Raw genomic sequence first — 11,718 nt, 5'->3', positions numbered from 1 at the left:
TATAATAGTTGCTTCCTTTTGTTCTGCAACGTGAATGACGCAAACTGATAAATAAAGCATTGCAAGGAACCATTAGCGGAATTTTTGCAATATTTCTGACGTTTTAGCTGACCATCAGTTATTAAGTTCTCTCACCATATTCAGACAAAGAGATAACTGAAATGCTAATAACAGGAATAGACTTTCAAATCGAACATGAACAAAAATTAGATAGTGAATAGATAAGTAAATTAAACAAGGAACAGTAGGCCTTCGACAAAGGAATAATTGTGAAGGCAAAGAAGAGGAAGCATTTTCAAACGTTAAAAAAAAAAAAAAAAATATGAAATAAGAAACCAAGAAATGAGGGTTCTGTCACTAGCGACTAACGGAGCCTGTCTACTAACCTGCTTTTTTTTTTAGTTAGGTCGGTTGAACTTGGTTTGAAATGAGAGAAATTATTATTTGGATATATTTCTAACTGGGGATAAATCTACAAACTCAGTTTACGATCATTTAATACAAAGAGAATCAGCTAATTATTCCTTCTCATTTTAAACGAAGAGGTCAATGACCATATAAACAAAAATAAGGCTAGCAGACAGGCTGAGTTAATCTCTAGAGACCGAATTGTTGCCCATTCTAGTTTTGAATACTCTTTCATTCATTCTAGTTTTTTTCGGTGTTTCCTATGTCTTGTTATATTTCACTTCAGACGATTAGCGTCTTTTTTTTTTCTGTGTAAAGCACTGAAGACGGCTTGGCGGGAGTTCTTGCCAAAATATCTGCTTTGTTATTCGCTTTTTTCAACTGCCTGAAATCGTCCTCGTTTGTTGGTTTCTTAATTATTTATGTATTTTCTTTTACTTGTTATCAAACGTCATAAAAAACCAGTGTGGTCCTAGAATCTATTTAACATTTTCAAAAGAGGAAAACTAAGGCTAACAAATGATCAAATTATGGGTCGGTGGAGGCTATCATCCCTGTCTTCCATGAACATCAGACCGATTTTCTAAACTTGTGCAACGACATTATAAAACACGAAGGTTCTTTTAATTTAATGTAATACACAGAAAATTACAGAAAGACAATGGAACTAGCACATTCATAAATCCTTCAAGAGCTGCATAAGAAATAAACAACTACTAACATAAACGAAGTTGACACGTTTATCCACCTAATATAGCAAACTATACATCAAAGCCAGTACGATTCCCTTAAAAAAGTAAAAAACAAAAGAAACTCAAGTTCTGACAACAATAACTGAAAGAATATCAACTGACATACAAGGAAAGTAATAGCTGCTCATATCGAGAATATAATAACTAAGCATATTGGCACAATTTTTAAAATAGGGACAAGAAAAAAGATATCTTGAGTGACACTTTTTATTAAATAGAGATGACAAATTTACTGTAAATTTTAATAATATACGGCTTAGGTATACCAAACTACAGCATCGTGTATGTCAACAGCAATATATATACACTCAATCGGGATGATTTTTTTCTTGAATATTCTTAGAGATACAGTACTTCACACATGAGAAGGGTCAGACTGGACCAACTACGGTTACGAGGCATAAGAAGGGAGGGGGCTTGCGGTCCGGCCCATCATGATTAAAAAAAATTCCCGAATTTTCGGGCACTGATTATTTAAATTATCAAATATTCCCCCCCCCCCCCCTTCCAAAAAAGATCTTGTGAAAGTGTCAAATAAGGCGTTGTTATTTAGAAAAATATGTGTATAGAAATCTCCGGGGAACCTAGTAGAAAATTCAGATAAGAGGATTCTGTAGTTATGACGAATTATTCCTCTTACATTAGATCTAGTCTTTTCTCGGATTTCTCCTAAAAAGATGATAAAATACTTCTAAGAGTAATTCCCATAGAAATCGCATGTTCTTAGTGGAATTTGAAAAAAAAGCTGTGGTATTTGGCTCAGGATCATCATGGAGTTCAACCTCCATGTTTCTCCACTGGATAACTTTCTACACTGGGCGTCGCAGAAACTAATCAACATATTACTATTGCTCCAATTAAGATGATTATTTCTGGTTTAAAATTCACGATCTTCCAATATCAACACTGTTGTGAAATGATATCACACAAACAAATCTACTTATGAGGAATATTCGCAGGAATTCATTTCAAAGGGAGCATCAGTTTCTCTTTTTTTTGGGAGGGGGGGGGGGTGGATCGGTTTGAAAAAATGAGCGAAATAGGCGGATTATATGGAAAGCATAAGAAATTATAAGACAAAGTAAATAAATATCGAAAATCCTGGGGGGGGGGTGAGTACATGCGGGAAAGTAATCACCCTACGCAAACGCCTGGACTCGGTCTCTTAACACCAGCTGTGCCACAGCATGTCTCCCCAAAAATCAATAAAGTCGTTATATCCTAGTTAACCATCCTACGCTAATGTATTCGAGTCTCACTTTGAAGAGTATATCTTTAGATTTTAGTTTTAATCGCAAAAACAGGTCCAATGAAGTCTTAAAAGTTTAAGACCTCTTGAGCTAAATAAAATATTGGGATGACTTTGTAAGATCGCATTTTCAACATTGCCTGATTGTCAGTTCCACAACTACAAATAAAAACCAAATAAAAACAAGATTTACATGATCTGTTTTAAATTTACTGGCAAAATACCAAATCGAAGCAGTTGACTTATTACTAGGAAACAAGTACAAACTGCACGTTTATACATTCTTTTATGGGATTGAAAACATTAAAAAAAGACTAGTATTGGAGGGAGGGAGCTACTTGAGTCCTCAATACGTCATCTAAAGACGATCTTAATATAAAACAGGAGGAAAAAACTGGGTCCACAGGAAGACAAAGATTATTGTATTTTATGCTCCCGACTTTCTTGCATCCACTTTTACGAAGCTTGGATCGATGGTCGCCACTTTTGCTGTCAAAAATGATGTCATGCAGTAGATCAAACTATGGAGATCAGAGCAAGTTATTTCCTAAAAAAAAAAAAAAAAAATACAATCTTCAAACCCATCTTGACACCATACATACATGCAGGTACAACCCAAATATAGGGGTAGGGGGAGAGAAGGGTCCGAAGCGTGGTAAGGGAAAATGATTTTGGTACGCACTATTTTCTGGGGAAGGAGGTGGATGGGTGGGTGGAGGCCCTTGGACTTGTCTCAGATGAAAAAAAAATCCACCTCTTCATGTCAATTATTGTTAATGTTTTTCTTCGTCTTCTTGATACTGCACAAACTTGTGTATCATTAAAGTATTTTGTTGAAGCGTCACCATGGTTAGCTATTGGCTTGTTTTGTTATAATAATAATAATAAAAAAACGCTTTGAAGATAAGAAGATTTCACTCTTATATGTAACGACTCTATGTTTATAGCTTAGTTACATCAGAGATATTTAACCTCCTTCAAATACGTATGCAGTTTGATCTTAACCTTAAAAACGGTAGATCAGTATGTATAAAAGAAAAAAAGTAGCTAGTTTTCAATGAAACTACGTTGAAAAGTATTGAGCCAATCAAAATCCGGCATATCCAAAAAAGACCGTGACTGGAGAAACTAGCCTAAGAAATTTCAAACTTCTTGGTAGAATAAAAAAAAAGTCCACTGTACTTCAAAAAAGAAGAAAAGTTACTCAAAACGTTTAATGTTGCAATAAATGAATTTTACCAAAGGATAAAAAGATTTTTAAGACGCTAGATAAGAATTGTGTCAGAACTGTGCTTTTATAACTAGCTTTAAGGGCAGGAAAACGTGATACCCTGCTTTTAGTCCAGTAATTCTACGAAAGTCTGGGACAAAATTGCAATACAAAAGATTTTTACACCGTCTTGTAGAGAAAAAAATTCTGTACAACAAATTAAAAGTCCCCAAAAATCCCCTTGGCGGAACAGGGGGAAAATTGGAAAAATTCAGGGACAGATTTATTGTGCGCTCGAATTTCACGTCTGCTCTTTTTTTTGGAGAACTCGAAAACATAAAGTTATATTGTTTTATCTCTGGACTTGATTCGACTTCCCCCTTTAGCGGGGAAGGGAGAGGGGGAAAACAGTGTCCTCGAGAGTTGTGCGATATGGCTGGTCAAAATTTTGCCCCCAAGGTTTTTCAACTCGTTGATTTAAAAAAACATGGTATTAGATTCGTATCTTGATTTTCTGCAGTGTTTTTACCATAGGGGAGGCAATGCATCGGGCCTTCGGAATACGTCTGCAGATTTACTTCGACTATATAATAGAAACATAAGGCAAAATTAAATGTAAAAAATGAAACAAATCAGGTTACTTCGGTAATCAAAGCAAAATATAATTACGGTTTTGATTGAACTAAAAAGGATAAGATTAAGGATTTGCACTAAACATCCTTTTCTTCATCGTCATTAACAAAAACATATTTATTGGAATACGCAATCCCTTTGCAGTCTTTGCAAGTAAGTGTGCAAGGCAATCCCATTTTTTGGCAACTACAGCATCACTGTCACAGTTGGAATGCATGCAGCTTCAACGAACCACATTTAGCAGATGAGGCGGAGTAGGTCCGATGTCTGTCATGATCGGAGTGAGGTGTCCGTCACGTAATCACCAACCCCAATCTTTCGGGTCGAGTTCTGACGCAGTATTGCGCCATTCCATTACATGATAGAAGGCTCTATAAGAATGAAATTTCACAGCCAATGGAGTTGGTGAAAGTCTCTTTGGGTTCTTAACAGTTGATGTCTTTGAGCTGTTCAGTTTCTTAGGAAAAACACTGCACCTAGCTTTGCTGAGACCCTCCCCTTTCTTAGCCTTGTAGAAACACAGCAAAATATTTTCACCGGCTTGCTGGATTTCTTCCTTCGTAGAGCACGGATTAAGGAATACTTCACATTTATTCCTAAATTCTTGAAGGCTTTTCGAGAATGGCAGGACAGCCTGCTTTTAATCCCAAACAAACGGGACGTGTCGCAACCAAAAAAAGCTTGGTCAACATGAATAGAGTGACAAACCTGTTCCAGCCATTGTTTGATAAAGTTAATATGCAAATTTTTAGTTGACAGTGCTCTTGACTTGGTACTGGTTGCGAAGTAGAGATCCCTGGCTTCCGGAGGTAGGTGATGGAGGAGACTAATCGATGAATCAGTGTCGTTTTCCGACTGCTGTGGTTACCCTTCCCTTGGCCGCATTAACAACTGTTAATGCAACCAGAACGTCCGCATCTCTTTCTGCATGAAGGACAGTGAGGCTGGCTTGGACAAGCTTCTTACTAATAGCTCAGATAATGTTCTGCTTATTATTGGGATTCCGCAATAAGTTCTCCTTCTTCCTTTGCAACTTCAAACTTAGTGAGAAAGCTAGGTGACATTCTTGGTAGATTGACCTGAAATGTAACCATCGAAGACGACGGAAGCATTTGAATACTTCGTGTCACGAATGAAACTTAACTATTGCAAATCTGTTCGAAAGTGTTTCCTGTTTTCCATAGAATATGCTGGAGTGGCCATCCATCATCGATTACGTCTTTTTCCAGCTCTTTTGATAGGAAGTTCACAGGTTCTTCCTCTGTTAATTTCCAGATAACTCTCGCTAGCTCCATTGTATCGGGCTGTCGTAGCAGGCTTGACGATTCGAAAAGGGCAGTAGGATAGCTGATGAGTTCGAATCTGAGAGTTTCTTCCATATCCCCTCCGGCTGTAGTTGCCGCTGCTGCAAGATGTCGGAACAGAAGACTTGCGTCAATTTGTATGTCTTCACCGTCAGCTTTGGAAGTGTTGCCTTGATGGGCAATCGTTATCACTTTGCTTTCGCACTTGAAGATGTAGCGATCGACATCGGCGTCGTCCATTGACTTCAGAATTTCTTTTCCTATTGCCTTTGCTGCATCCGCATTGACATCCCTTGCAACTGTCATACCATTCGATATATTGCGCAATTGAGTGCAGTTGTCGCACGGACAGGACTGCGTATAAAAGCTACTAAAACCTTTACGTCCTTTCTATCTCTTTCTATTCGAGCTGGTCTTGCAGAAACGTGCTGGTCAGATGAAACGTACTCAACGCCGGTGTGACTGCATAAGCTCATTAATTTCAGCTCGCCCTGGCATTGACATTGTCCAGATCAACCTTTGCGTCTCACTCATTCCATTTCCTCTTGTAACTCCCATGCTTCTTTTCAGTGACCTCATCCGTACTTTCTCAATTATTAAGTCGGGAGAGAGCCCAGCCCAAAATCTATCGCTTCTTCGAAAGACAAACATCCCATCCCCGACGTCTTTATACAGCTTCTGGTTACTTTCTTTCAGCTCTTCCATTTGCTGAAGAAATATGCTCACCGATTTCATATACAGGTTGTGTCCTGCAGCTGCAAAGTAAGGGAGTCTCTCAGAGAATGCTTGAATATACTGCAACCAGTTTCCAGTCCGTTCTGCCCTGATGGCCTTCTTAAGCAATCCGAACATTTCTGAACACTGAAGCCACATTTTTGCCGTCTTGATGTTGTGAAATATGTTCTGAAACTCACTCACTCAGGTTAAAATTTGACACACTGAGTGTGATATGAACACATTTTCAGAGCTATTTGTTTCACTCAATAGAGCTATACCTATTGTCAAAGGTCCTGGAAAGTCTGGATGACTCGTACGTATATCGTTTGTGTTGTTGAAACCATACGATTTGCCAATGAGAATGATCTGCAATGCTGAATCTATAAACTCGAGCATCCTCATGGCTCTTGAAACAGCCTTACCGCTAAGAATGTGCTTAATGGTGTTACTGGCATATAGCCATTCGAGCACTTAATTTATTCCTGTTTCCGTCATCAAGTGCCCGATCGCTCCAAGAAACTTCATACGGCAGTGGATACAACCAATCATTGGAACTGTTGGCTTGAGATGACTATCAGCAGGCTCAGCATTGATGATGTTCACCGCTTTCATGTACAAGGGTTGGTCGAAAGTAAAAACTGGTACCATTCCCTGCTGGCGAGCTTAATCGGAAATACCACTTAAGGTCTTGCAAGCACAAAAGAGATAAGAGGGACTATAGTCAACCATTGTCAGAAAAATAATTAATGATGCACCTTTTCGTAGCCCATAATTAATTGCTTTCGCAAATAGACTTCGTCTGACCCGTTTCGTGTCATGTATCCAGCTTGCATGCTAAAGTAGGTCAATGCCATCGATATTGTAGTCGAAGGTTATGGTTGGCATGGGTTTGTACACAAGACTGTTCTCCTGTCAGCTTCTGTTATAGAAGAAGAAAGGCACTTTTCCAACCTGCTCGAGTACTTCAAGGTTTACAACTGCTCTTGGGATTATAATTGGAAATGTGGGTAGCCTTGGTTTGGCAGAAGCTAGCATGCCCATCTCATGGAAAGTAACTTTTTCGTCGATAGCGCAAATGTTGTGGTTGACATTTTCGCCAATGAACTGGATGAATATTACAGAAGTCATCTCTGGATATTCTGTACCATGAGTTACTGTGGTAGAACACTTGAATTGAATCATTTCGGCATAACAAGTAGAAAAGCCTAGCCTATTCAACTGCTCGATGAAAAAACGTGAACCAGATTGCTGGTGTAGCTGGACTCCAAGTTATGCTTGTAAATGAGCGAGCAAAGATTGGGGACGGCAAGTCTGCATTATTGCTCGATCGATTGAGCCGTAGTGAATCTCCAGCAAACAGGAAAAGAGAAGCACCAGGGAATAGCTAAGATATTTATAAGATAAGATATTTATTTCAAAAAGATCACTATCACAAGCCCACAAAGGGCCGTATTTGGACTTCGGAGTCGACAATATAAATGATTGCACTAAAACTGGCCAAAATGCAAAACACAACAACGAAAATAGAAAAATCATAATGAACAATCATTTAACAGTCAATAATCAAAACTGTAAAAAGTCAATTAAAAAGTTAAAAAGATAAAAACTCGTCAAACTAAACTTACACAAATACGAATCATAAAAATAATTACAACGGACATAAAAAAAGGAAGGGGGGGGGCATAAGCGAATATACAAAAAAAAGAGCGAGACACAAATGCATGTAAATTAAAAGGGACATTAAGAAAGTGTCAATAATTCAACTACAGTAAGTCAATAAAAGAGTTAAAAAATAAAAACTGGTCCAGAAGGGGGGGGGAGGGGACAAAAATAAATAAATCCCCCCCCCCCCAAAAAAAAAAGAACGAAACATAAAATATGTAAAAATTAAAGGGGGAACTGAAAAAAAGGGGGGACAAGCAAATGAGTGCAAGAACCTGGGCAGCACCATCAGCTAATAAACAAAAAAGAAGGGAAAAAAAGAAACTATTGGGACATTTTATTCATTTTTTCTGTAATAAAGGGGACAAAAGTTCTTTCGTATCTGGAAGTAACGCAGCGAATGGGGGACAAAACAGGGATGGGCTCAGAAACAGCTTGAGGCGGCCGTAATGTGGATGGGGAGTGACGTTTGGGGAAAATACTTGCCGTCCGAGGGTTTGTTATGGCATTTTTTTGCAAAACGGAGGCACAAATTATTTCGTCGTCTCTCGAGGGTCTCTAGTTTTGAAATATTTAACAAATGCAAATATGGTATCTTGCCCTCTTTAAAAATAATTCTTAGAGCTCCCTTTTGGAAATTTTCAGTTTTTGTGTTTCTTCATTTGAGAGGCCAGGGTGCCACACAGGACAAGAATACTCTAATATGGGACGCATAAAAGAAATGTATACTTGTAGTAAATGTGATTGGGGGCAACTGAATTTATTTAAAAGTTTAAGGAGGGAAAGCGAGGAGTTTGCTTGTCGTAGGATATTATTTATATGGGCATCCCATTTCAAATTGGAAGAAATTGTAACACCAAGGAATTTAAGAGATGTGACAGAGGTTTCAGGAGGAATAGGAGCAAGAAAAAGAGGAGGGGATTTAAGGAAACTTACTGAGACTATTTGCGGATTTAGAAGTGTTAACTGTCATGTCAAGGGAAGAGGCCTCACAGGCAATATCTTGGAGTATGCCCATTGGGTTGCTAAACATGTTTTTATGACATATCTCTAAAACTGTCAAGTCATCGACAAATTTCCACCTATTGTCATAAAGGGTTGAAAGGCTGTTAATCATAAGAGGAAAAAGGAGAGGGCCTAGAATAGTCCCCTGAGGAATGCCATTAAATATGGGAAGATGATCTGAGAAACAATTTAGAAATTTAATTTCTTGAGATCTATTAGAGAGAACAGGCAACAAGCTTAACCAGGAAAGTTTCAATGTGGAATTCATTTATAAGTTTATCTATGAGTAAAGTGTGGTTAATCAAATCGAAAGCTTCTTGAAGATCAATAAAAATCAGATTAAGCCAAGTGTTAGGTTTTTTAAGTAATTTACCCATGGTATCAATAAGATGGATCAGGTAATGAGTGGTTAAAAATAGGATATTACACTTTCGTCAAAACGGTGTTAGAGGGTTTTAAAACCAAGTTGATAGACCTTTGTCTCCTCTCCAAATTCTGTACAGCCGTCTGACTATCATTTCCCTTTAGAGGATATCTTGATGTCCCCCTCGTTTCCGTGGTAACTGGAAAACGGGGGGAAATGAGAGAGCAATCAAAGTGACATATTCATTCGTCTCGTACTGGGAAACCCCAGAAAACAAGTCTCGCAGACTGCTGTAAAGGATCTTTATTTACCCCCTCTTTTCCCCCTGTAAGTGGGGAAACAAGGGAAAGACTTAATGCACAGCAATAAAACAACGCACATTCGATCTTTTTGGACCCAAGAGCATCAGGAACGCCATTCTCAGCATCAAAAACGACCGGTCGTAGATTTTCGAGTTTTCCCCTGGATTTTCCCCTTTCCTCCTGTTTTTGACCCTGTTCCGCCGAGGGGACTTTTGGTATGTTGTACAGAATTATTTCTCTACAAATTGGTGTAAAAACCATTTATATTGCAATTTTGTCCCAGATCATCGATTTTTTTCCGTAGATTTACTGGACTATTTGGAAAGACTCAAACTAACCATTCTGAAAACCACATGAAGCATTGAAAGTGTACATTCATTTGATGGCTTTCTGTGGCGCTTAAGTGCACACTTCCATACTTAGAGGAGGAATAATTGAAGAGGCATTTCCTAAGTGGAAGGAGGTGAGGGGGGAGGGCCAATACGAGAAAAGTGTATCTTAGGCCATGATCTGAAGTTTTTCAAAGGAGGACACAACTTCAACATAGTTTCATAATTGCGAATTTACCAAAGGCTTAAATTCTTAATAGGCCAGAAGATCTCATGACTTGATCACTACAGTAGGAAATTTTGACTTTACCAGGTCGGTTCCATGTAAAAGCACACAGAAATCAGTTCCACAACACTAGCTAAATCCAACTTTTTCGTTTGCATCTGATGCCTATATTTCGAAAAATTTGCAATAGCTTTCCCCATTCCATTTTTAGTCTTATTACTCTACTTGACATATATCTTGACTCCCAGCTTAGACAACTTTCTGAACATGACATACTTTTGCATCTAATTTCAAAAGATTTTTTTCTAGCTTTCTCCAATCTATTCTCAATCTTCTTACTATACTTGACACACATAATATTTTTGAATCTATAAAATAAAACTTTGTTCGTGTTGTAAAACTAAGCTCAGTTTTGAGCCCCTCCAAAAGCTAGGACCTTATAACTAGTTTCATGAACAAGTCTACCAGGTAGCCTATATAGCACTAGACTGTGAACATACCTTTCTATCGATTCCTCGGCCATCTGCTTGTCCAAAATGGAACTTCAAGGTTTCTTTACCATCATCAGATGAACCCTTTAATTGACTAAACTTGTATGACCATACATGTCCTTCAGAGGCAGCAAAAATAAAACCATCATTCCAATTTAAAGTTAATGTACCCTCTAATCCATCGCACACAACAGGAAATGATTTAACCTAAAAAGAGTCATTGAATTCAAAGTAGAAAAAAAAACAAACAACAAAGATAGAATAATAATACATACATACTGACCTTTATGGGGACAATACGCCCCCCCCCGCCGGAAAGTAAGAAGGCATTAAAAATGTATAGAAATAGGAAGATGAAAAAATATTTTTACTTAAATTTCGGTAAAAACAAAGGTTAAGATGGCACTTATCACAACCTAGAAGTTCATCGGTGGCGCCCGGGCTGACCTTTATGCAAAAAATTGCCTTTTATTAAAACAAATGATGACAAAACTGAACAGTTTAGTAGTTTACGGCTACGCATGCCTTTAATACTTCATAAAAAAAAGCATTAGCAGATAATGAACGTTATGGGTGTTAAGACTTAGATCAAAATAGGAATACTACAAACCAGACTAGCAGAAAAAAAAGACTATGATTACTAGGTAACGCATAGGCTACCAACAGTTCTCGGACAAGTTTTCAGCAGTTTACAAAAAAAAAGAAAAAAACAAAGTTTTGAAGGAATATAATTCTATCCTGAGGAGTTTGAAACTAACTTAAAATAAAAAAAAAATTAAAATACAAAGAATACAAGAGACTTTCAACTGTTGAGCATCAGTTAACGTTTTTTTTTAGCAATTACGAAGACAAATGGAGATTCATGAAGTTGAAGATTAAACATAATTAAAAATAGCAAAAGAAGTAAAAAAAAAAAAAAAAAAAAAAAAAAAAAAAAAAAAAAAAAAACGCAAAAGTGGTGCCTTGAGTTGGATATTTTTACGGTTGCGATTATTATTTATGGCTGTAAACATTTCGCCATAGGATACAAGCTGTCAACCATTGAGTAATTTTCTTGTCTTATTGA

General features: G+C 37.6%; 1 protein-coding gene across 1 annotated transcript in view; it reads right to left on the bottom strand.

Annotated features, from left to right (window-relative positions):
- Positions 1 to 1,022: 1,022 nt before the first annotated feature.
- Syn2 (Syntrophin-like 2) overlaps positions 1,023 to 11,718 on the bottom strand; it is a 51,116-nt gene continuing 40,420 nt past the window's right edge. Inside the window, exons 9-10 of the mRNA XM_089089743.1 lie at positions 10,662 to 10,859; positions 1,023 to 2,956 (exon numbers count right to left, since the gene is read on the bottom strand). Of these exons, the coding sequence (XP_088945869.1) occupies positions 2,837 to 2,956; positions 10,662 to 10,859 (318 nt within the window). The 3' untranslated portion in view covers positions 1,023 to 2,836. The remainder of the gene's footprint in view (positions 2,957 to 10,661; positions 10,860 to 11,718) is intronic.

The sequence above is a fragment of the Artemia sp. Qi Xiang Cuo genome, chromosome 5, assembly GCF_049724085.1.
Source record: "Artemia sp. Qi Xiang Cuo chromosome 5, ASM4972408v1, whole genome shotgun sequence".
Taxonomy (NCBI): Eukaryota; Metazoa; Arthropoda; class Branchiopoda; order Anostraca; family Artemiidae; genus Artemia; species Artemia sp. Qi Xiang Cuo.
Note: the sequence above shows the minus strand (reverse complement) of the source record. Positions and strands in the feature narration are given on the sequence as shown.